This window comes from Emys orbicularis, chromosome 1, assembly GCF_028017835.1.
Source record: "Emys orbicularis isolate rEmyOrb1 chromosome 1, rEmyOrb1.hap1, whole genome shotgun sequence".
In the NCBI taxonomy this organism is placed as follows: domain Eukaryota; kingdom Metazoa; phylum Chordata; order Testudines; family Emydidae; genus Emys; species Emys orbicularis.
This window is the reverse complement of record NC_088683.1, coordinates 233,645,268-233,671,625: the sequence shown is the minus strand read 5'-3', so window position 1 is coordinate 233,671,625 and position 26,358 is coordinate 233,645,268. Positions and strand designations below refer to the sequence as shown.

Below are 26,358 nucleotides of genomic sequence, written 5' to 3'. Positions count from 1 at the left end.
AAAACAAAACAGTGGTAAATCATGAACGGTGCTACTTTTAAATAGAACTGTGGAAGCAGATACTTCAGGAAGTCAATTTGGTTCTTTTTCTCTCTAGGCTGTGTGGCCCATATTTCCCAAATTCTGTTTAGTTTAACTTTAGCTGTTCCCAACGACATAACTGTCCCCATTAGCTTGTAAATTTCAAGGTCAATCTGAGGTTAAATGTTGCTGTGTAATATAAAATAGACACCTCTACACATTGTCATATTATCACACTTTTTCCCCCTTTATACCTGCTGAAATTCTCAGTTCAAATCTCAGCTGAAGAGATCTTTTCTCCCTTTCATACACCTTTGAATTTCTTTTCCCCTCCCTGTGCTGTTTCTCTCCAATTTTATTTTTTGCCTCTGTAAAACATTTTGGATGACGGTTTGAATGAAAGTCATACAAAATGAAGCTGCCATTATACACCCAGAGTATAGTTATGTTGGGTGTTTAGGAACACTCTCCAAATAATACTTCACACCCCTTGAAAAAAGGTGGTTTTGGCACTTTGTTGATTAGACCTCCCTGAGCACAAGGAGACAAGGTAAAATAAACAAACAAAAACCACAAGAACTGCATGGAAAATGGTAATTCCATTTTGCGGTGCATTTCAATATTTGGTTTAGTTCTGGTGTGAAACAAACTCCAACAATTTGAAGATTCTCTGAAAGAGGAAATGGAGTCCTGGCTCCAAGGCAGGCTACCTTAGAATGGTGGACCCTGGATGCCCTAGCGTCCCTGACTTTGATGCAGTCTAGTAGGTGGGCTGCTGAAGAGCCAGGTAAGTTAGCTAACAGGAAACCAGGCAGGTTTTGAAACCTATCCAGCAGGCAGACTTCAATCAGACCTCTGGCTGGGTTCCATCAGAACTTTGCTTAAATTGAATAGTCTCCATAAAACATTTCAATTTTGACAAATCAGAAAATGTGGAAGGGGGGGGAAAAAAAGGAGTTATCAGAATTTTTCCAACCAATTCTAAAAACACCCATATTCTTTTTACATTTGTGCTACCACCAATTCAGCTGCAAAGCAACAGTGGGAGATTTCCCAAAAAATACTAGCAGAGAAGCAGTCTCTGAGAACAATGAGATGAGAGACATCTCTCAACATAGGCCTTCCTCGGATAAGCATCATTTCTCCTGCACTGCAGTCAGACATATGCAGTTTGAGATGTGACTGAAATGAGGGAAGACAGGAGAGTTGTAATCCTATAGTGGCAGAAATGAGGTTTCCTTTTATTTATACACAAATTACATATATTTCACCATTCAATATTATATCAAGCTGCCAAATATGAGGGACCTGATTTTCTCCTGTCCTATATCTTCTGGAGCCATTTATTCTGGTGCAACTTGGGTGTAAAAAATTACCAAATCAGCATTTGTGTGTAAGCTTTTTTTACCCATTTTACTCAAACAAGGGGCAATGCAGGGGAGAATCAAGACCAAGGATGATTAAAATCAATACCATCCTAGTCAGATTACTTTCTCTATAGCACCCTCAAAGGGACTGTCTTTCACTAGTGTTTCTCTCTTCCTCTGCCCCCACAGGGAGTTATCTATGGGAGTGTCTAAGATAGAAAAACCTGTTTTCAAGCACTACTGTAGCTGCACCTATATTAACACTACTATACAACAAGCTTTAGGCCAGGGGTGGCCAACCTGAGCCTGAGAAGGAGCCAGAATTTACCAATGTACATTGCCAAAGAGCCACAGTAATACATCAGCAGCCCCCATCAGCCCCCTAACCCTCCCCCCCAGTCACCTCCAGCACCTCCTGCCTGCCGGCAGCCCTGCTGATCAGCACCTCCCCGTGCCTCCTGCCTGCCGCGATCAGCTGTTTTGCAGTGTACAGGAGGCTCTGGGATGGAGGGGGGAGGAGCAAGCATGTAGCAGGCTCAGGGGAGGGGGCGGGAAGGGGCAGGGGCCTTGGGGTAAGAGGTGGAGTGGGGGCAGGACCTGGGGTTGAGCAGTGGAAAGTTGGCACCTGTAGCTCCAGCCCCAGAGTCAGCACCTATGCAAGGAGACGCATATTAACTTCTGAAGAGCTGCATGCGGCTCCGGAGCCACAGGTTGGCAACCCCTGGTTTAGGTATTCTGGTCTTTATGACGTAGTGCTGAAAATGCCTGAGCCTGGATACTAATGTCAGTATAGTTGCACAGGTGCTGGAAAACAGGTAGGAAGTTCTGTTATGCAGGCCATCATTAGAAGGGAGAGGGAGTTCATTAGCCAGATTGTCACCGTTTCTGTTGAGGGAAGATTTGTGCAATCAGAGGAGTCTTACATTGTGCTTTGAAGGAATCAAAACATGGCGTTCATGCTGACCTTCTCCAGCAGAGCTGCACAACAAGGTACCCTTTAACATGAACACATTGTCACCAGCAAGCCTCATCTTCAGCCCTGCCAGATACATCTTACCTGTTGGTCCCCATATTTTTGAACTTGAGGAGAGGAAGAAGAAGCACTGAGGTAGTCAAGCCTCAGCTCATTAAGAACTTTGAAGATGAATGACAGGACGCTGTACTAGATTCAGTATTCAGTTGGAAACCAGTGCATAGCATCATTATTCCCAGACACTTTGTGTTGCCAGCTATAAGAATTAATGAATAATGACAGTACAGTACACATCTGAATGATTTCGCATTAAAACTATAGATAAAGCACTTGCTGATGTTTTGCTACTTGTGTCATGTTACCTTAGGGAATATACAACATTACAAAACATTAGCCAATATGAGTCACAGTCAGGGAAAAAAAAAATCAGACCAAGGATCAAAGTGGTTGGTTGCCTTAGCAACACAGGGTGACGGGGAGAGAAGGGCACAATTTTCCCCATATGTGATGGGGAAGAAATTTATAGGGGAAAGTTACTTAAACTGTACCTACAATATCTGTACAGAAATGTGGTTGTCATCATAATTCCATTCTTATTTACTTATCATCTGGTATTATTATGATAAGGATATTATAATAGAGACCCATGCCCCCTGATTATACACAAGGCTGAAAACTCTCTCTTCCTGCCCTCTGAAAACTATTTTTAGGCCCCGTCTGCGCTACTATTTTCACCAAGTGCGTAACCAGTTCCTGGCATGGTTAATTCTGTTACATTGGAGGGTGTTGGTGGCTGCCAGGAAGCCTGTCTTTGATCCATGAGCAATCACAGACCTCGTTGAAGCTTATAGGTGCACTAGCCACCTTTCAATGAGGCTAAATGAGGGAGAAATTAAATGTCCCTTTGTTTAGAGACATCTGAAACAACAGAAGCCACCGCATAAGTCACTGGACCCTATGGGAAGATCAGAACAAGAACTAAATTAGGGATCATAAGAAGGGTTTCCCTGGGTGAGTGCAAAAGCAGGGGCTGAGGCACTGATTGGTGGTTGTCTGTGTGTCCCTGGGTGCTGACTCCATGGGTGCTCCAGGGCTGGAGAACCCACAGAAAAAAAAATAGTGGGTACTCAGCACCCACCAGCCACCCGCCGATCAGCTGTTTGGCGGGCCCTGCCAATCAGCTCCTCCCCCTCCTTCCCAGAGCCTCCTGCTCACCACCGAACTGTGCAGTGGCAGGCAGGAGGCGCTGGGGGGAGGGGGAGGAGCTGGGGCAGGAAGAGGCAGAGCTAGATTGGGCTGCTTGGGGGAGGGGACAGAGAGGGAATGGAAAGAGGTGGGGTGAGGACGGAGCCTCAGGGGAGGGGGCAGGAAGAGATGGAGCGAGGGTGGGGCCTTGGGGGAAGGGGAAGAGTGGGGACAAGGTGTCAGGGCCAAGCAGGGATGGAGCACACCTGGGAAAGCTGAAAGTCGGCAGCTGTGTGTGTGTGCGTGTGTGTCTCAGAAGCAGACAGGAGAAAGCCAGAGAACTGTGAGTGTGGCCCTGGAAGAAAGCCAAGAGAGATTCTTTGGGGCATGAGATTAGTTGGAAAGCAGGCTTGGATTTCTGAACAAGGAAACTATCTCCTGATGTTTGATTCTTATTGTGTTCAGGGAAACAGTACTTTGTGTACATTCTTTGTAAATCAACAGGACTGCACCAAAGAAACATCTGACTCGCATCAATTTCTCCTTTTAACAGAAACAACCCAGCAAGACTCCAGATATTGGCTAACCACTCAGACTAATGGGCAGCAATATGCAGTAAGCATGGTAACCTTAGTTTTTCACCTGAGGTTGGCAAATGGTTGCCTGCCTGTAACTAGTTCAAAACTCTTCTTTTTTCCTTTGTGCAATGTAGCCTCTAGTCTAACCACACCCATGAAATCCATTTGGCCAGTTTTCCTTCCTCCAAGCTGTGTGAGTGCATTATTAGGACACCACAGAGTGCAGGTGCAGGTCTGTACCTGTTCTTCAGGTACCCTACCCCATGCTGAGAAGGTGAGAGAGAGCTGCCTAGATATTCCCATAACATACTGGTACAAAGCCTGGTTAAGCAGCATGTTAGACCTTATCTACACTTGCTGTGGCGTGGAGGGTACATGAAGCTAAACACGGCAGTGAAACGCATTGGCAGGAGGGGAAGCAGAGGGAAAGGCTCAAGCAGTGGGGAGTTGCCAGAGCCTTCCTCCCGCCACAGTCTTTCCAAGCTGCCAGAGCCTTTCCCTGTGATAAGGAATGGCTCCAGCAGCTCCCTGTGGCAGAGAAAGGCTCTAGGAGTTGGGACCTGCCGGCGCTTTTCCCTGCTGCCTTCCCCCTGCCAGAGCCTTTCCCTGCTGTTGGAGTCTTTCACTGCGGTAGGGAAAGGCTCTGGCAGCGCGACACTACACTGCTAAAAATAGCAGAGTAGACACAGGAGGCACTGCTTGGGTGCACAAAGAGCCATGTGGATTATATGCCCTAAAGTTCTAGCGCAGGGGTGGGCAAACTTTTTGGCCCAAAGGCCACATCTGCGTGGGGAAATTGCATGCAGGGCCATGAATGTAGGGCTGGGGTAGGGGGTTGGGGTGCGGGCAGGAGTGCGGGGCGTGGGAGGGGGTGCGGTGTGCAGGAAGGGGCTCAGGGCAGGGGGTTGGGGTGCAGAAGGGGGTGCGGTGTGCAGGAAGGGGCTCAGGGCAGGGGGTTGGGGTGCAGAAGGGGGTGCAGTGTGCAGGAAGGGGCTCAGGGCAGGGGGTTGGGGTGCAGGAGGGGTGCGCGGTGTGGCAGGGGGCTGAGGGCAGGTGGTTGAAGTGCAGAAGGGGTGCAGCAGGGGGCTCAGGGCAGGGGGTTGGGGTGTGAGGTGCAGAAGGGGTTCGGAGTGCAGGCTCTGGCCTGGCGCCACTTACCTGGAACGGCTCCGGGGTGGCAGCGGGGTGCAGCAGGGCTCAGGCAGGCTGCCTGCCTGCCCTGGCCCTGCACCACTCCCAGAAGCAGCTGGTACCACGTCCCTGCCGCCCCTGGGTGAGGGAGGGCAGAGGGCTCCGCGCGCTGCCTTTGCCTGCAGGTACCTCCCCCGAAGCTCCCATTGGCCGTGGTTCCCCGTTCCCGGCCAATGGGAGCTGCAGGGGGGCGGTGCCTGCAGGCGAGGGCAACACGCGGAACCCTCTGCCCTCCCTCCCCCAGGGGCCGCAGGGACGTGGTGTCGGCCGCTTCCGGGAGCGGTGCAGGGCCCGCGGCACCACGGGGGTGGCAATCCTGCGGGCCGGATCCAAAGCCCTGATGGGCCGGATCCGGCCTGCGGGACGTAGTTTGCCCACCCCTGTTCTAGCATGTCTGTACCCTTCTCAGCTAAGCAGTGTCTCACGGTCTACACCGGTATTTATACAGGGTTACCATTCGTCCGGATTCCCCCGGACATGTCCGGCTTTTTGAGCTAAAAATAGCGTCCGGGGGGAATTTGTAAATGTCCGGACTTCCCCCCCATGCAGAGCGCGCGTGGCTAACAGGGCAGCCGGCCGGATGGTGCCACTTACATGGGGCTCCGACAGCCAGAGAGAGCCCCTCCTCCGCTTCCCCTGCAGCAGAGATCACTCCCTCCCTCCCTGCATTAGCAGATCGCCTCCGGCAGTCTGGAGCTCCTCCCCCACTCCTCCTCCACTGCTGCCCAGCGTGCCAGGACAAACGGCTCAGGCCGTTCCTGAGCAAGTTCACAGAGACATTAGGCGAAGGCCAACAACAAGGGGGCCAGGGGGTCGGAGAAGGGGCAGGGAGGTTTTGGAGGGGGCAGTCAAGAGACGGGGGGGGGGGTTGGGAGTTCGGGGGGGGGCTTTTTGGGGGGGTGTGGATAAGGTTTTGGGCAGTCAGGGTACAGGTAGGGGGTAGGGTCCTGGGGGGCAGTTAGGGTGGGGGGGGGTCTTAGGAGGGGGCAGTTAGGGTGGGGGGGGTCTTAGGAGGGGGCAGTTAGGGGACAAGGAACAGGGAGGCTTAGGTAGGGGGTGGGGTTCTGGAGGGCAGTTAGGAGCAGGGGTCCCAGGAGGGGGCAGTCAGGGGACAAGGAGGGGGGGGTTGGGAGTTCTGGGGGCAGGGCTGTCAGGGGGTGGGGAGTGGTTGGATGGGGCGTGGGAGTTCCAGGGGTCTGTCTGGGGGTGGGGGGGTGGATAAGGGTTGGGGCAGTCAGGGGACAGGTAGGGGATAGGGTCCTAGGGGGCCAGTTAGGATGGGGGGAGGGTCTCAGGAGGGGGCAGTCAGGGGACAAGAGGCAGGGAGGCTCTCTTAATGGCTCTCCATGCGTCTCTGGACCCTCTCAGCTGTCGGGCTTGGACGGAAACATTGCCTGAGGGTAGTGAGAGAATGGGTTATCGGTGAGGTGGGGGTGGGCGTGAGCCCGGTCAATAGGGGCAACCCCTACCAAGATCTGAGCCTTTTCTCACACGCCCGTTAGAGCTCGACATTATGCTGTTTGGGACCCCTCTTTGAGGAAAGCCTCTGGATTGCAAGTCCAACCGCTACCTCCTCGTGGTGAGAGTCGGTAACTGGCTTGGATAGCCAGGCGGATTGCGGAGGACGAACCCACATCCCACATTCAGTGGAGTGTGGGACGGGGTTGGGCAGCCCCATATGGTGCCACATGGATGCCCCCCTGGTAAGGGTAGCCTCCCCCAGGTACGGGTTGACTCCCCCTGGTAAGGGTTAGATTCCCCCTGGTAAGGGTAGTCTCCCCCTGGAAAGGGTAAGTTTCCCCCTGGAAAGGGTAAGTTTCCCCCCGGAAAGGGTTAGTTTCCCCCTGAGAAGGGTAAATCTTTTAGCTATGGAAAAAAGTAATTTATATTTTTATACCGGATTGGCGCTGGACCGGGTTAATAACGCCCCCGCTGTTGGCTTTGATGCCCCGGCTGACAGTGTTAAATATATTAGGGGTGTGATTAGGGTCGCTGGACCAATGGATAAAATGGTGTGGACTATAATGAAGTCTCATGAGCATGAGAGTGAGAATCAAGTCCTCCCAGTGGAGCATGGAGAGGAGGTAGAGGAGACTGTTTGTGATGATCATGGTGAGGAGATTTTATCTATCTTACCGATGGTTTTTACAAGGGACACTTTTAATGATTTAACTATGGAAAGTTTTAATCCAGATTTTAAGTATTTAAGTACATTTGATGATCCATATGTTAGCGAATCGGGATATCTTAATGCTCATTTAGTTAATGGGTCTAGTTTATTAAATAGTTTTAGACCAAGTACTGATTTTAATAGGGATCGTAATAAGGATCTTAACAGTACTGGTAGTAATATAAATATATTAGAAAGTAGTTCGTGGAAGGATGGGGTTTTTTATTTAGAGTATCCCGTTGATAGTTTTAATTGTCCAATATGTCCCCAGATATTACCAACATTTGGTAAATGGGCCAAACACATTAATGTGGTTCATAAAAGTAAAGCCATACGAGTTGTATGTAGTAAATGTGGAAAATCTTCTCAATATCATAATATAGCTTGCCACTACCCCAAGTGCATACCCAAGAAGGCGGATACCCCAATGAAGAGCCATACGTGCTCGGTCTGTGGGCTTGGTTTTCATACTAGATCTGGATTGAGCCAACACTGTAGACATAGACACCCTGCTGTGAGGAATGAGCAAAGAAAAGAAGATATGGCTGCTAAAAGTAAGATCAAAGAGGGATCGACTAGATCTCGTATATGGACCAAAGATGAGGTTGCGCAGCTTATACAGTTGGAAAGGAAATATATTGGGAAAAGGAATATAAATAAATGTATTGAGAGCGAGATGAGGACCAAAACGAATAAACAAATATCAGATAAAAGACGAGAATTAGCAAAGAAGAAGTTAGTGGTAACAGGAGATAGGGAGGAAGTGACTGAGGTAGAGGACATTAGAGTAGATATATTAGAAATTCCGCCCCCAAGAGAGAGGATTTTCCCACTAAAAGGACATCCAGAAGTGGATTTAGTGGAGAAAATATGTAAACGGGGAAAACAAAGTAGGGAGGGAAGAGAAATAATAAATAGTTTAGGGGAAATTGAAGGATTATTAAAGGAGGATTTAACAAAAGCTCTCGGATGGGCAATGTTGGAAAAATTATGTTATTCATTAGTAGAGGGAAAGGACCCTAGAAATGAAAGTCAAATAGAGTTGAGGAATAAAGGAAAAGGGAAGATGAGAAAGGAGGGGAGAAGGAAGCAATTTAATGCAATTAGGAGATATGCTACAAAGAAAGCTAAGTATAAATTCTATCAACAATTATTTGATAAGGATAGAAGAAGATTGACTCGCATTATAATGGGAGAGCCAGATAAGGCTAAGTGTGCTATCCCTATGAAAGAAATTGAGGAATACTATGTGAATATTTTGGGAACAATTGGACATGGTAATATGATAGGGTGGCCATCATCCACAGAGAATGCGGATAATGATATATTAATGAGTCCGATCTCTGTGGATGAGATTAGAATAGCTTTAAGAGAAATAAGAAAAGATAGTGCTCCTGGCCCAGATAAAGTAAAAGTGAGCAATTTGTGGGATATTTTTAATTTAGACTCCTTAATACTTACAAAAATTTTTAATATATGGTTTCTAAATAGACAGGTACCAGATGAATTTAAGAAAAATAGAACGATTTTAATACCAAAGACACAAGATGAGGAGGAAATGAAGAAGTTAACATCTTGGAGACCATTGACAATTGGGTCAGTTTGGATTAGAATCTATACCAAAATATTAGCAAAAAGACTGGTGGAAACAGTTAAGATATGTAGTAGACAAAAAGGGTTTATATCCGCCCCTGGGTGTGAGGAAAATATTGCTATATTAGATAATTTGATTAAAGGGGCTAAACGAAATGGGAATGAAATTGCAATAGTGTTCGTAGATCTGGCTAAAGCTTTTGATTCTGTGGGACACGGACATATAATAGCCGGGTTGAGAAGATTTGGTATAGATGAACATTTTATAGATATTATTAGGGACCTTTATGATAATTGCACAACTAGGGTATGGGTGGGTGATGAAGTTACTGAGTCTATTTTAATTAGGAGGGGGGTCAAGCAGGGTGACCCGTTGTCCCCAATTTTGTTTAATATTGCTATGGATCCCCTTTTAACTAGATTAGAAGTAGAAGGAAGTGGTTTTTATGTTAAGGGCAATGGTGTCACGTCATTGGCTTTTGCCGATGATGTGGCAATTTTAAGCAGCTCATATAAAGGAATGATTAAAAATTTGGGTATCTTAGAGGAGTTTTGTAAAAATACTAATCTCTCTGTTAATGTGAAGAAAACGAAAGGCTTTCATATTTTAACTAAGCATAAAACCTATGTAGTTAATCCTAAGGATAATTGGCAGATAGGGTCAGAGGAGATTGAATATGTTCAACCAGGGGATTTTGAAAAATATTTAGGAGCTAGAATAGATCCCTGGATAGGTGTCGGGGGACCGGTACTTAAAGAAAAATTGAAAGATTGGAGTGAGAATTTAATTAAGGCCCCATTAAAACCGGCCCAAAAAATATTAATTTTACAGACATATATTTTACCGAAGCTATTTTATAATCTTCTTTTAATAGAACCCCCTTTTAATCTTTTAAACGATCTTGATGTGTTAGTTAGAAAAATAGTTAAAGAGATTTTACATTTACCTCAGTGTACCACAGATGGGATATTTTATTCTAGAGGTAGGGATGGTGGTTTAGCTCTCACTAAGTTTAGTGTGCAAATCCCAAATATGTTAATTCGTAAATGGAGGAGACATATTGTCTCAAGAGATGATTGGATGGACCTATCTTATCTATATGCAGGAGAAAATCTTGTGGATAAAATATTGTCATTTAGTGCAGTAACATCTCATCCCAAGAAATGGAGGGAAGAGGAATTTTTAAGATGGTCGGAACTGAGATGTCAGGGAATAGGGATAAAATATTTTAAAAATGATTTAATTAGTAATTTGATTTTTAGAAACTCTAGTAAAGTTAAATCGTCAGCGTATATCGCAGCATTGCAGCTTAGGGCAAATATTTATCCTACTAGGGAGACATTAGCAAGAGGAAGAGGAGGTGTGAATGCTCTTTGTAGATGGTGCGGTAAAGTGCGAGAGACTGTTCCCCATATCTCAGGACAATGTTATAAGACTAAGAATGCTAGGATAAAAAGGCATAATAGAGTAGTGTCTGCAGTTGTAGATAAGGTTGGTAAATTAGGGTGGAAGGCAATGATAGAGCCCCATTTGAGAAATAGTAAGGGTGAGTTAAGAAAGCCGGATATTATATTTATAAAAGGAGATACAGCAGTGGTGGTTGATGTTACAGTGCGATGGGAGGATAATGCCGGAAGTTTGGAACAAGCCCACAGTGAGAAGGTGGCTTATTATCTTGAGTTAGAGGAAGAAATTAAAAACTTAACGGGAGGTAAAAATATTCACTTCTTTGGTTTTGTGCTTGGGGCGCGTGGCAAGTGGAGTGAAGGTAATAATGATTTGTTACAATTATTGGGAATGGACAGAAGTAAAAATTTTAAGGAGAGTTTATGTAGACTTGTTTTATATTCCACTATTGGTATGATGGCTATATTCAGTGACAGGTAAAGATCCCGGAGTTTCCATTCCGTGTATCTTGCCAAAACTAAATTTTAGCTATTTTGGTTTCCATGCTCTAAATTTTCAAATTTTTAATATTTTTTTGAACATTAATTTATTTAGTGTTATTTAATATCTGTCCTTCAATAGAATGGTTTTAATTATATAATAAATACTTATTAATGGATGAAATTCCAATTTAAATTATTAGTTTATTTTTTTTTTTTAATTACTGGATGTGGATGCGGACTGGCCGCGTATAATAACCAGGAAAGGGCAGGTAGTCACGCCTGTACATAAATAGGGGGTGGAGTCCTGGGGGGCAATTAGGGGCAGGGGTCCCAGGAGGGGGCAGTCAGGGGACAAGGAGCGGGGGGAGGGTTGGGGGTTCTGAGGGGGGCGGAAAGTGGGAGGGGCAGGGGCGGGGCTAGGGCAGGACAGAACAGGGGTGGGGCTAGGGCGGGGCTCCTCCCGTCCTCTTTTTTGCTTGCTGAAATATGGTAACCCTAATTTATACCCATGCTAGGGGTGTATGCAGTGTCTACACAGCACCATAAGTGTAGACATAGCCTAAGATGCAAACACACAAACATGGTCAAACCATGTATTTTGTCAGATAAAAATCACAAAATTCAACCTGTAACAAACGCATAGTTGTACTATAGTGTAGAGTAGAATAGGGTCTTTCTTTGGGTCATAGGAATGTCAACCCCAAGACACACATACACCCCCCCCCCCCATATTAAAACAACCAAACGTACTTAACTTTCAAACAGCATGTTATTATGAGGGTTACGTCTTTCCATATATACATAAATGCTTTCAAAATAAATTTTACATTAATTAGATTAAGGTCCAAAGCTTGGCCAGAATTCATTTAAAACAGTAAAAAAAAAAAGAAACTTTTCTTCATGGTGTAGGAAGAACAAAAACATATCACCAAAATATTATGAAATTTAAGAAATTACTGAAGATTTGTTAATCTTCAAGCAAACCATATACAATCTGATTTTCCTCTTGATCTTTAAACTTTCCTATATCCTGTGAGCATCAGCTTTTCCCAATCCTTAAAGTCACTGTAAAACTGATTGCATCTCTTCTAAAAACAAGTGAAGGTGAAATATCTTGGATAGCATATCCAAAAAGGTCTATTGTGAATAAGCTCTTATGAGAACACAATTCTGAAAGATTTATTCAGTAAATTAGAAGTACTACCTCCTACGGGAAACAAAAGACGTAACAGAATGAGAAACATTTCCTGTAAGAGAAATATTTTTAGCTCTTTGAGAGAGAGAGAGAGAGAGAGAGAGAGAGAGAGAGGCAAATAAAAACTGAGAACACTGCTGACTTGTTTCTCACCAAATAGCTCTCAAAAAGGGGCAACTAAATTGAAATAATCTTTCAGAGACACAGAAGGCCAGTGCCGCAAACCACTGTTTAATACAATAATGGCTGAACACACACTGATAACTAGAAATTAAAAACTGAAAATAGCATAGGAAAAGTGATTTGAAACATTGCAATCTCCGTCTTTTACAGCAATGTTTATGAAGGTTCAGTCATTGTGTCATCACTGTGGACCACATTCAACAAATCAGTTGCATGTTTTGGAGTTGCATGATCTTTGTATGCAAATTCAAGATCATATTGTTTGAAATCAAATTTAACCCATATTTAAGAACACGTACTTTACACCTTTGGCATATATTCTCAACTTCTGTACGAATGTGCACCAATATGTTGCTCACTTAAATCCTCACACACTGAGCTGACATTCAAGTGTACCCCTTTGTGACAGTCTAGGAAATCGGTCTATGTAAAATTTATAGACAAGGTGGGTGAGGTAATATAGCATTTATTGGACCAACTTCTGTTAGAGAGAGATACACACTTTCAAGCTCCACAGAGCTTTCCCAGACCTGAAGAAGAGCTCTGTGGAGCTTGAAAGCCTGTCTCTTTCACCAACAGAAGTTGGTCCAATAGAAAATATTTCTTCACCTAGTTTGTCTATCTCATATCCTGAATCCAACAAAGCTATGATACTTAAAACATATGTAAAACTTACCAATTTTGATTGATTTTATTATTTGCTCCCTGTATCATGTTCATTGAACAAGCCATTTGCTAACACATGTGACCCTAACACATGTTACCCTATCTTGACAGATGTTACAGGAACATCAAGACTCACTAAGATTTGACTGGGTCTACCTTCACCATACAACGAGTTGGCTACAGAAGGTAGCAGAGCTAAAATAAACCAATTTTTTCATTCTGAACTTCAGGTGCGTGATAACCAAGAAACAGATCACCTGATGGGGTACCCTGATCACCTAAAGGGGTTTATAGACTGGCCAGGAGGATCACATGGAGAGAACTGGGAGAAACTAGTTTCAGGGTCTAGGCAATAGGACTGCAGGTTCCCAGGGTTGAGGGGTCTCAGACATGGGTCAGCACCTTGAGTACGTGCCTAGAGACGCAGAACCAGAGATACAGTGCCTAAACTTTGCTCTGCCCCAGGAAGCCAAGAGTCCATGGGGATTCACGATTTGGATCCAATACAACCATCTGGTGGATGTCCAGCAGGGGAAGCTCATCAGAGTTCCAACACCTCTCAAAGGCACCATTATCTGTCCAATTAATCCTGCTTGCTCTCAACCACAATGGAACATACACCTACCTTGCAGTAGATGTTGTAGGTAATGCAAGGAAAAGTTAAAAAGTCAAATGAAAAAGCAGGCCAGGTATTTGTATAGACATTAATCATTGTTAAGGAAAAATATAGACAGAAGACCAATAGTAATGGCTTTGAAGATCTATGACTGAAAGAAATTAACAAAAAAAACCCATGTATTATTCCAAATATCTTTGTCTTCAGTGGGACTTCTCACTTAAAGTAAAGCATATCCTTAAGTACTTTGCTAGTTTAAGATCAGAGTGCTCTACACCTTGCAGGATTGAGCCCTGAATATCAGCTTCTGGCTAATAAGAGTCTTGTAATTTGAATCCCAGTTTACCTCCCCTGCCCCTCCTTTAGTTGCTGTTAAGCAGGAATAGCATTTGGCTTCTTCTCCTCCCATCCCAACCTCCTAGTTCAGTCAAAAAAGAATGTAATTCAGGAAGTGCATGAGTTACATTTCAAAATAGCAGTGTTGTTCCAACCACAACACACATCCTTTATGTTCTAGGATATTACACTACATATTAAAGGGAACCGGGCAAAGTAAATAAATAAATAAATAAATAAATAAAAAAAAATGTGGGCTTGTGCTTTTTTTGCACCAACTTTTTAATAATTAAGAGGAAAAAACTGAAAAACCTGTGACAAAAGTGTTTGGTTTTTTCAGTTTTTTTAAACAATAGAAATTCAGGTCTTCTACACTGTGGCAACTGGAGAATGATTAATACCGTGACACCACAAGGGACTGAAAGTTGTGGAGCAGGGGTGGAGCACCCGCTCGTGAACTGGGGAAATCAGCGCCTCTGCTGCCGAGCATGTCGTGTGTTTCAGATTCCCTTCTGTGGTGACCTACAGAGGATATAAAATGCTACAGCAGCCACTTAGGGAGCATTGCCTCTTCAGCTCCAGCTGTAGCCATCTATGCTTGTAGCTCTGGAGATCCCCAGTTCAATCCTCGATGTGGCTACCAAGAAGGAAACTGTCACATTATCACCTTTCCAATTCTAATGTCTGATGAAAACTTGGGAGAAAGAATACATTTGCTACAGATTCAATAACCCATCTTTGATTTTTCAAAATAAGGAAGCTGCAGAATATTTAAGACACAAACATATGCCTTTCAGGCCTTCTTTATAAATGATCAAAGAATACAAAACAAGAATTCTCCATACTCCTCTTTTTGCAGATAAACTATAAAGGAGAAGCTTTTTTATTTAGAAATTTTGCACAGAAGCTGCAGTGTGACAGGAGGTAGAAAAACTATTGTAGAAAAACCTTCCCCAGTCTAAACATTTTTTTTGAACAGAGTCTAAACATCAAGTGCAATGTAATCACTGATGCTTAAGGATCTCATCCTGCAAACTCGTATTCATTGGAATAGCCCTTACTCACTTGAGTTGTCCCATTGACTTCAGAGATACTATCCACATGAGGCCCCAAGGAAATGTACACCTGTATCATAAAAGTACCCCTCAATCCAATTACCAATAGTATTAAGTTCTAGAAAGCTTTCTAATGAAATATGATTTGCTCTTTTTCTATCTTGATATTTCTGTGCCCCATCCCAGTCAGTGTAGTTTTTTAATTCCTGAGCACTAAGCTTAAAAATACCATTTGCCTACCCAGCAAGGTGAGTAAGAAATGCTGGTAAGTAACGGGGCAGATAGGGGCTGATGTTATCAATGTCTACAGAATTAAGCTTTTAAAATATTAAGGGACTGATTTTCAATTGTGCAGAGCTCCCACTAACTTCAACTGGATGTCTGGGTGTTCACATCTTCTGAAAATCATGCCTTAAGTTATCAGCCCTTATGATTTCAAAGATGAATTGTGAAATAATTAAACTAAAGCAGCGTTGTCCTCCCAAGTGTATAGACAGGCAGCTCCAGTGCCCCTGCTTTTGTTCATAGTTTTACCAACAAGCAGGCTTGCAGTGACATTAATGAGCCCCTAGTTTATTGCTCTGCTTCTTTTCAGAACCCTACCCAGGCAGTAGGGGAACTGACAAAAATAATGCCAGTTTTCACTTTGTTGCTGCTTGGAAAAGCTCTAAGCAGCAGTAGACTGCACTGGAGCTATTCATGATGGAGGGCCATCCAAATTGAGCGAGAATGTCGAATGAAGTGTCTCTCACAACACCCAGGAGGAAGGGTAAGGGAGCTGACTCCCCAGCTTGATACAGTACTCCAGAGCCTTTGGAAAAGGAGTGGGGAAAAGAGTTCCTTTTCCTTCCCAACATCCAGAAGGGAAAATAGAAGGGCTTCCGATGTAAGAAGTATGCACTGATGTGTTGCCATTACTTTAACAAGAGCTTTTACAAAACAGTGCATTAGCTAAGGATGTTTACACTGTTTATTCCTGAGTAATAGACACAGTACATTAGCAGAATGATCAGGCTGTATTTTGAATTGTGTAGCTCAGGGGTCGGCAACTTTTCAGAAGTGGTGTGCCGAATCTGCATTTATTCACTCTAATTTAAGGTTTCGTGTGCCAGTAATACATTTTAACCTTTTTAGAAGGTCTCTTTCTATAAGTCTATAATATATAACTAAACTGTGGTTGTATGTAAAGTAAATAAGGTTTTTAAAATGTTTAAGAAGCTTCATTTAAAATTAAATTAACATGCAGAGTCCCCCGGACCGGTGGCCAGGACCCGGGCAGTGTGAGTGCCACTGAAAATCAGCTCAGGTGCAGCCTTTGGCACGCATGCCATAGGTTGCCTACCCCGGTGTAGATCTTGTAGGATAATCCTGGGCTATCCTTCCATCCAGCTCATCAAAGCAAACACACACTAGAAAGACACAGGTATGAAAAATGGAAGCTTCTCCACCACAGCATAACAAAACAGATACATTTCATACTGTAGTTTTCTATTCTAATGTCAAGTGCAGAAGAATAAGCAGCAGACTTTACATAAGTGGACAGTTAAAACAAATATTTCAGTTCTGAATACTGCTAGATTTTTCAGTTTGCAAATATATTTCAGTCATTAAAAAGATATATACCTTCTGAAGCCATGATCTAGCAAACACATACACCCTTAACTTCTGTGGGACTATTCACATGCTTAAAGTAAAGTTTTTGCAGAATTGGGGCCTTAGGTAATCATCCAAGTATTTATACAACCTTTTCAAAAGTATTCAATTTACTTAAAAACAAACATCATTTATATGTAAAATATTTAATAAATAGAAAAAAATAATTAAAAACAAGACTTTTTTTGGCAAGTGAAAACAGGAATTTTTCTTGAAGAAAATTTCTTAAAAGCAGAGCTGACATCTGAAAGGAAACTGAGGAACACATCTGGAGTTTTTCCACTGTCTTCAGTACAACCAGGATTAAGCCCTTATTTAAATAGGTCACATAAGAGAAAGGAAAGACTTCTTGTTGCGGTTTTACAGTAATACAATACATAATAAATGCTCTACTTAAAAATATCCTATTATAAAACTTTCTTATTCATACAGTTACTATCAATGCACTTGGAAAGCAAGAGTTGAGAAGTAAAAAGAGATAAAGCTCCTAGAGAGTTGCAGGAGTCTTCTTTACACCATTCCATTAGAATCTTGTAGCAGAATCAAGACCATTTAAAGCCTAATAACTTTACACGATTTGTTAGCATGGTTTATTATTGAAGCTTGAAATCCCACACGTAACTTTGATTTTTAAAGTCATTAGTGAATGTCAAATTGTGCAAAGCTACAAGTCAACCTTCAGAAATCATTCCAAAGAGGGTCTATTTATAAAATGCCAAAGCCAAATAACTGAAATAAAAAGGTAACACTATCCTTAGCTCAGCCTCACATGCATAATTATTACAGAGAACTTTGAACAGTGGGTGATTCCACATATAGCACGTTCTGTAAAGTCTGAATAGAATTGGGCAAGTCATTCTTATCCAGCTGTTCAAGTGACAGGAGGATATGAAGATCTGACACATGGGTTTCCACAAATACTACATATCATGGCAGCCTAGTTCCACAGGGGCTCTCTGCACATCAGTACACAGCTGGGATTTGGAGAAGAGGCAGGGTATCCTTCTTCAGGGTTTTTTTTTTTGTTTTTTTTTTGTTTTTTAATACCTACCATTTGATTTGAAGTCAGATCCTCTAATTGCCCATCTGCTTCTCTTTCCCCACCTGGCAGCAAGCGTCATGGAGCCTGGAGCAAGCAGCTATGGGAACTGCTTGGCCAAAGATAGGAAGAAAAGAGATTCTTCCTACATATTTCTCCTCAGGGGCAGCGCTGGACGGGGGGGAGGGGCTTGTGGAACTATAGCCACCCCAAAATTTGTCTTAGCCCCCTGTAGCAGCCACCACTCTCCTGCCGCCCAGCTCTGAAGGCAGAGTGGAGAGAGCGGGGCCTGCTGGCCGAGTACCCAGCTCTGAAGAGGGCAGCGCTACAGCCAGCAGCAGTGCAGGAATAAACCCTAGCAAGGGCGGGGAGCCTGAGAGCAGCCACCCAGCCCACGTCCCTGCCTGCTGGGGCGCACCACCCAGGGCAGGTGGAGGGTCCGGGGCTCCCCACAACAGCCCAGACTGACCCGTTCTGGCCTGGATGCCTGGGCCCCACCCTCCATGGTCACTGCTCCACAAGGGCTCTGCCTCTGAGGGTAGTTACTAACTGGGAGCAGTCGAAGCGCAACAGGGAGCTGAGGAGCAGCTACAGCCCCAGCCAGGGTGCTGGAACAATTTTTATAGTGGGGGTACTGATCATGGAAACCATGGCAACCATGTATTTGGTTTTTGTTATTACTACTTCAAGCCAGGGGGTACAGCAGCACCTTCAGCACCTTAGTTCCAGCACCACTGGCCCTGGCCAGGGGGTGGGGTCTTGGGGAGAAAAGAGGAGGAGACAAGGCCAGAACTTAGGAAGAGCAGGGGCAGGGCCATGGAGAGAGGCAGGACGTCATGGCAAGGGGGGGCACAGCCCCCCCAATTTTCTGTCTAGCCATCTCAGACTCCCCACCAGGAAGAGGTTGACACCACCCCTGCTTCTCCTCTAGAAACGCTTCAGTGTGTAGCCCAGCTGTTTTCACTGTGCACATGGGGAAATATTTGGACCTCTACCTCAGGTACTTACATGGCCCTCATCACCATAGTATCAGAGCACTTCACCATCTTTAATGTCTTTGTCCTTACAACTCTCATGTGAGGTAGGGCAGTGTTGTTAGCCCTACTTTACAGATGGGGAACTGAGGCACAGAGAGGCTAAGTGACTTGCTCAACGCCACACAGGAAATCTGTAGAGGTGAAGCAGGTCTTCCAAGTCCTAGGTTACTGCCCTAACCACTAGACCATCATTTCCCTCTGAACACTTATCAAAAAGTGTAATTATATCAAAGATGTAGGAGTAAAATTAATATAAGAAGTATTTGTAATTCATTTATAATCGTGAAACTAATAAATTGGAAGTTTATATATATATATCATCCATGTACAGTTTTAGCCTATAGCAGAGTTTTTAACAGCTGAGTATACTCTTATCCATTATGAACTTCCTTTTTCCATCTGACATAACTATAGATGTGCTACAAGGGATGTGATAATTTAGATTCTGTACCTTTTAAAGTTACAGTATTATAAATAATTACCTCATGTTCACCCTTTCAGATCATTCTACTCTAACACGTCAACCAACTTATTTTGCCACAGTGATGGTGTTGCACTGTAAAAGCAGAATTCTTTATTTCCCAGCCTAGGGATAAGGCTTTAATTAATAAAGAATGGCTATGAAATAATTAAATAGGTTATTTATAAACATGATTTTCTGATGGTACTAGGTTGAATACCCATTACAAGAGCTGAAATAGAATTAATGCCTGTAAATAGAAGTTTTACTAATGTATTCAATGGGAAGACTGCTTGCATACATTTTTTAAAAATACAGATTACAGTTATTTACATTTTTAATTATTGCTGACTATATGGGAGAGTAATTAATGTTTACACAGCACATTGACAATATAAAGTGCTCTATAACTGCCAAGTATTACTATTGTATGGGAAGGATCTTCACATAACCCTGCCACCTCATTCACTTCAGTTTTCACATTCAAACTCCACGCCAACATGCTTATTAGATACAACCTATCATAGCTCTACATTTCCAGCATTCATCCGTAGCAAATGCTATGGCTATGATTGAAAAGAAACTTTCATTCCAAGTCCCTAGTTATGCCAGGGGCTTCACATAGACTGACCCTTGCACGCTCACAGAGCTGTAGTAAGCCTCAGAAGAGTCTGCTCAGGGGGCCGGACACATGTATTTCCTTAAAGGACTGGGGCCTAAACTTGTATTTTGAACTGCTGGAAGCTTCCTCATATCTCTTCCTTTGCACTGAAATTTCATGCATATTGTCTCAGCCTTAAGGTGAATTAAATAAAAAAAAGCATATAAAAGTGTATCATTAAATACATATGTATCTGTTTCTCTAAAAATCTGCCCTTGCCAAAATGACTTCCTCAAAGTGTAAGAGATTTCTTATTAACATACTCATTTTCTTAACCTCATAAATGATAGTTATAAATACAGAGTATTCAAATTTCATGGAATCAAATAAAAACCTGGAAAAGAACAGCGCTGTAACAAACAACATATGAAACCATATAGAGTTTAAATTCAACTAAGGGTCCCATGTTGTAAAATTCCACATGGTAAAGAGCTATAAGACAACTAATGAATGAAAAAGGGATTTATTTATTTAAGAATGCTAGATACACACCAACACTGTCAATCCCCCTTGCTCTTTAGTTTGCAGACTGAAGAACACATCCAGTGCTGTACAGTTTCACCACACATTGCCTCCATCTTGCAAAGAACTCCATGCAGACATCCCTCCAGCCACACACACTGATTTCACTAGGGATTGGTGGTAGGTTGACCAGATAGCAAGTGTGAAAAATTGGAACAGAGGGTAGGGAGTAATAGGCACCTATGTAAGAAAAAGCCCCAAATAACTAGACTGTCCCTATAAAATGGGGACATCTGGTCACCCTAATTGGTGGGGATGCAAGGATCTACCTATGTAGAGCTCCTTGCAGGATGGAGGACCATGGGCTGCCTAAATCCTAGACTAGATTAAGCAATCACCAAATGAAAACCACACACCTTAATTATCCTAGAAAGTGTTATTTACTAGTTCTGAACTCATCATGACAGGGCACATGCATTCCTACCCATAACTTATGCTGACATTAAATCCAGATTACCTTGTCCAGTGTTTCACTATGCGTGTTTTTGCTACTGAAACTACTACTTAGTGTAACTTCTAAATAATTTAAAATGTGTTTACATGTAGAAAATTCTGAATAACTTCTGACCAAAACTTTCACTGTTTCTATTTTCCAAACCATGTATTAAATCCCCAGTCTCCTTTACATCCAAGTATACAGCTCTTTGTCACCATACAGCATTGATAGATGTTGAGAGCTTTTATGCTTAGTGTTATATTTTGCTCTTACAACTATCTTCTATTCCTCTGTCATGACAGTTTTCAGCTTCATTTTGAACCACAAATCATACTCATATTAAGCATTTTACTTAAGAATTCTACATCAGTACTGGAATGATGGATGAGATTTCATTAACTGCTATAGAAATGGTTATAGATAATGGAAGAATGTCTCTCTATTAGAGAGACAAGGTGGATGAAGTAGTATCTTTTATTGGACTAACTTCTGTTGGTGACAGAGATAAGCTTTCCATCTTACACAAAGCTCTTCTTCAGGAGTGTGAAATGTACCTTATATCTCTACCTTATTGTCCTTATGGAAGAAGGTTACCTTCTAATTGCAATTTGAATGCATCACAAATATTAACCACAAATAGTTAACAAAATAAAAACTGTACCAAAAATAGAAGGGAAAACTTGTGCCACATCTAAACTTAAGTAGTTTACAGCTATACTTTATCTTCAAACCAATTACAATCAACTAACAATGTCACATTATTTTAATAGCTTTGTCAACGAGCTATGATAACCACAGCACATAAGACATAAACTAAACCAATACATATTTGCATTGTTAAACTAGATTTGTTTTGGAATGCAGTGGCTACTCATGTGGCTCAAACGCATCTATGTGGTCAGATAAACTGAGATCACTGGGTGTGCGCATTAAAAATAATGTGCCTATCTTGTTAGAAGCCATTACATATTCAAGTTTATGAGGTGTTAGAGTGGGAGGGGAGAGTTTTATGTGCCCAATACAACTATATATGGAATTAATCTTAGAAACATCAAATACAAAAGTTTACCCTGCCAACAAAACAGATCAACGAGTTTAACTTTAAAACCCCTGTATATTTCTTTAAAGAAATATCTGTGAAAAAGTGTATGTGTTTTTTGAAGAGTGCACAACAATTAATATCTACAGTTATCCATAAGTATTTATAATTCTGTGTGTTTGTTGTTTCTGTGTTTGTGTGTATATGCTTGATTCTGGTTTGTTTCTACTACAAACACGAATAAGAGAATTACTAGGAACAGACTTCAGATGTTGTGACTGATCACATATTTCAATTCTTAACGAACATAGAGCAAGACCCATGTACACGTGCCCACCCCCGAGCTTTCCCGGACTCAGTCCAGGCTGGAAACGCAGCGTACAGCCACTCAAAACTCTCCTTAAGTGCTCTAGGTGCACTCTATCGGCCAAACCTGTCAAGTGCTCTCCCATCCTCACTGATAGATCAAGAAAGGCACCTGCTACAGCCATGGGATTCTCCTCATTCACACAGCACCTCCTTTGACCTCTAACAACAGCAGCGGCAGAAGCCAAATGCCCCTAGTATCTGACTAACGCAAACCAGGAGCTCATGGATAGCTCAGCAACCTGGGAAGAGAGAGATGAGCAGGGACCCTTTCCCAATGTGTAGAAGGGGGGGGGGGGGAGAGGGCACGGAGACCCGCCGCAGTAGGACCAAGGGAGCCTGTCCTCAGGGCAGAAGGGACCTGAGGAAGTTGGGGATTCCCGGGAGCCCTATCCCTCCGGTCCATCCTGCCCCCTCTCTCGGCCCAGCTGGCGGGGGGGGGGGCGACTCTCGCGATGAAGGGGAGTCCTACCTCGGATTTCCACACGATGTAAGAGGAGGGGTGGCTGCTGGGCGCCTGCTGCCCCTTCCTCTGCTGGAGCCACTTCCTCGGGGAGGAGAAGATGCTGTTGGTGCCGGCGCCGCCGCCAGGGGCGCTGAGGGCGGAGGCGGAGGGCGTGCGCGCCAGGAAGGGCAGCTCCCAGGCCGTGTTCCTCTTGCCCCGGGGGCTAGACTCGTACTCGAAGTGGAAGCTGCCCGAGGGGGACTTCTCCAGCGGGGTGCTGGGAGTGGAGAGCGAGCCGCAGAGCGGGCCGCCCCCCGGGCGCAGCAGGGCGCGAGAGGAGAAGGCGGCTAGGCACTCCGCCGAGGGGCCGCCAGCCGCCCTGGCTCGGGGCGTCCTGGCCGGGGCGTCCCCCTCCTCCCGGCTGTAGCTGCCGATGATGGCTGGGTCCAGGCTGCGGGTCTGGCGGAGCCTCCGCTTGGAGAGGCTCTTGGAGGAGGCGGCGGCCGGGGAGGAGCAGGAGAAGACGCTGTTCAGCAGGCTCTGGGCGGACATGGTGGCGGCCGCCCCGGAGCGCTGCGGGGAATGTCTGTGTGTCCGGGCCGGGGGCAGGAGGCTGGGTGTCCCCCCCTCTTAGCCGCCCCGCGGAGCGAGCGACGACTCCGGGTCCCGGAGCGGGGCGGTCAGCGGGTACCCGCGCCGCGCGGGGCTGCTGCTGCAGATGTGGAGCCCGCAGGGGCCGGTCCCGGCGCGGGCAGCCGGAGGCTCATGCTGGCCGCAGGGCGCCCTGTGTGCGCTGGGGCTTTGCAGCCGCCGCGGTCACTGCGCCTGGGGGTGGGGGGAGCAGGGCCAGGGTTAGCCAAGAAAAGGGGAGGGAAGGAGGCAGCAGCCGCGGGAGCTTTTATCGCAGCGCTCTGGAGCCTGCCAGAGTCACTCCCCCCGCGGCAGCGATGCGCACGGGATCTGCCCAGTCCCCTCCATACTCGGCGGGAGGGGAGGGCAGCCGGGTGTCCTGGGGCTGCCTCCCCCGCCGGGCGCTCCCCGCATCCCCAAGCGCCGCTCCGAGCGCAGCCGGGTGAACTACTGGGGGACGAAACGGGGGTGGGGGATATCCAAAGGCGGCTGAAACTTCCCCAGGCATGTGACCATCAGGGAAGTACATGGCCACATGAAGAGGACCCCTCCCCCAATCGCTGCCTGTCGGAGTAGGGGAAGGAGATGTTAATAATGGGCCACCCTCGCCCTGGGGGCAAGTGCTCCTCCAGGGGTGTTGTTTCGCTGGTTGTAGTCCCTTGTCAGCTATCCCACAGCTATTAGGTTTCATGGCAGGATGTTTACGCATATTGAATCAGGGCTTGAGCCGACCCAGGATTTCATTACACGTATTACGTGTTTTCCCTCTTCGGGATAAGCACAGCTTGCGTTACACCTTAGATTGTTATGCAGGTGTATGAATGATGGTTATTGCTCCTGGGAGTCGGGGACAGAGTCGGGGACTAACTCAGTGGCGGGGACAGGTCTGATAGAGCAGCAGCAGGTGCTCTGCAAACTTACACGCCGTCCTGCCGCTCGCCCCACAGCTGTTCCTGCCGGGGCCTGCCCAGAGCCCCGGACTACCGGGTGGATCTCGTGTGTGGGCTGCCCACGGGCTGACTTTCTCGCTGGTTTATACTCCGACTGACAAATGCACTGACCGGAGCTTTGCGCAGACTGACGTTTGTGGTATTGGATTTGTCACTTATCTTCCGCTGAACCTGTTTCTACCTAGGGGGAGTAAAATGAAGTATCAATAAAGAGCACTCGATGTAAACTTATTTCCCAGTATTTTGCTAGAATTTTGTTATAGTGGAAAGTGCATTTGCTTCAAAAAGGTTTTGGTGGATGTTCAAAAACTTTTTTTTCCAGCCTTATTGTCTCCAATGCCTGGTTGGAGAAAGCCCAGTAAATCATCCATATCAAATCACTTGGCGCATTCCCATCTGATTATAATCTGTCATAAATACTACTATAGAGCATAATTTTGCAGAATGCTTATATAACTATACATTTCCATTATAGTGCTGTTCCTTCAGCCTGACGTTTTCAGAGAAAGCCTCAGGGAATGCCTAAAGTAATAGGCAAAGTGGCTTCTATTTATATGGGTCATATCCTCAACTGGTGTAAATTAATGTAAATCCTCTGCTTTTTGAGTTTTTTCCCATCCTGTACCAACTGAAACGATTCTTCTATTTTGTTTAACGAATAAGAAAACTACTATATTGAGTTCAGACTCTGCTTCTTCTCTGACAACGTCCAGCAGAATAACAGCACTTAGAAGAGGCATCTGACAAGAATCCATGTGGATGGCATGGGGTAACAGCAAGCGTTATTATAGTAATCAAAAATAAAGACATGTGTGTGTTTTTCCACGTGGTTAATAGCAGCAAAAAAGGCCGGGTTCAATATATCTAGGGTCACTCTTGACAAATAACTAATCCAAACAAATAACTAACCCCACCCAAAACCCTAGGAAAACCAAACACTCCCTTCACAGGCAGGACTTCCCCACTCCCAAACACACTCCCAGACTGTGTACAAACAAGGACATCTTTATTAAGGGAAAGAGAACACAGTTATACCCTTGGAAAAACACAGCAACATAACATAAATAGATAGACACACATATGTATGCAAATAAAGAGTAAAATACACTTCCCATTCCAGCAATCCATCTAACGCCCATCCCACCCAGCAGTGAGAATGTTTCACAGGTATTAAAAGTGGCTGGACCATACCACCGACCTCACTCATCCACCAAACCCCACTCATAGCTGGGATCAGGGATTAGTAGTAGAGTGTCTGAATATTTATCTCTAGTCCTAAGAAAGCTGATTGTCTGGAACCACAACTGCCTACCCCAGCATAGTGATTCAACTTTATTAAAGTGCTGGAAAAGCAGGACATCATGGTAGTGTACTCAGTTCTTCTTCTGTTCTCTACATCTTCTCTCAACATTGTAATCAGCCTGCATTGCCTCTTTCAGCAAGCCCCCAAAAGCGGGGAGCCAAGAGCACTTAGGACCTCAGCGTAGAATCTCGACTGCTTGAAAATTAGCTCTTTGCCCTCTCAAGCTTCTCTGGGAGCCCACATCCTATGAAATCTAAGTTCATGTATAATTATGTTGTATAATTACGGTGACTAGAGGATTTTTTTCCTTTTCAGCAGTAGGGGGAGTAGAGAGCCCTTTCCCCTCTGAAGCTTTTGGCCATTAGACTTACAGAGAGAAGAGGTTTCAGAGTAGCAGCCGTGTTAGTCTGTGTCCGCAAAAAGAACAGGAGTACTTGTGGCACCTTAGAGACTAACAAATTTATTAGAGCATAAGCTTTCGTGGGCTACAACCCACTGTATCCCCACTTTGAACTTTAGGGTACAAGTGTGGGGGCCTGCATGAGGACTTCTAAGCTTAACTACCAGCTTAGTTCTGGTCCGCTGCCACCATTCCCTACCCTGGGAAGCTTTTAGAAACCTCTCACCAATTCCCTGGTGAATACAGATCCAAACTCCTTGGATCTTAAAACAAGGAGAAATTGACCCTTCCCCCCTCCTTCCTTTCACCAACTCCTGGTGGATACAGATCCAAACCCCCTTGGATCTTAAAACAAGGAGAAATTAATCAGGTTCTTAAAAAGAAGGCTTTTAATTAAA

At 44.6% G+C, this 26,358-nt stretch overlaps 1 protein-coding gene across 1 annotated transcript in view; it reads right to left on the bottom strand.

Moving 5' to 3' along the window:
• Window positions 1–23,229, bottom strand: part of ARHGAP6 (Rho GTPase activating protein 6) — a 510,221-nt gene extending 486,992 nt beyond the window's left edge. Inside the window, exon 1 of the mRNA XM_065416311.1 lies at window positions 22,705–23,229. Within this exon, the coding sequence (XP_065272383.1) occupies window positions 22,705–23,229 (525 nt within the window). The remainder of the gene's footprint in view (window positions 1–22,704) is intronic.
• Window positions 23,230–26,358: the final 3,129 nt, after the last annotated feature.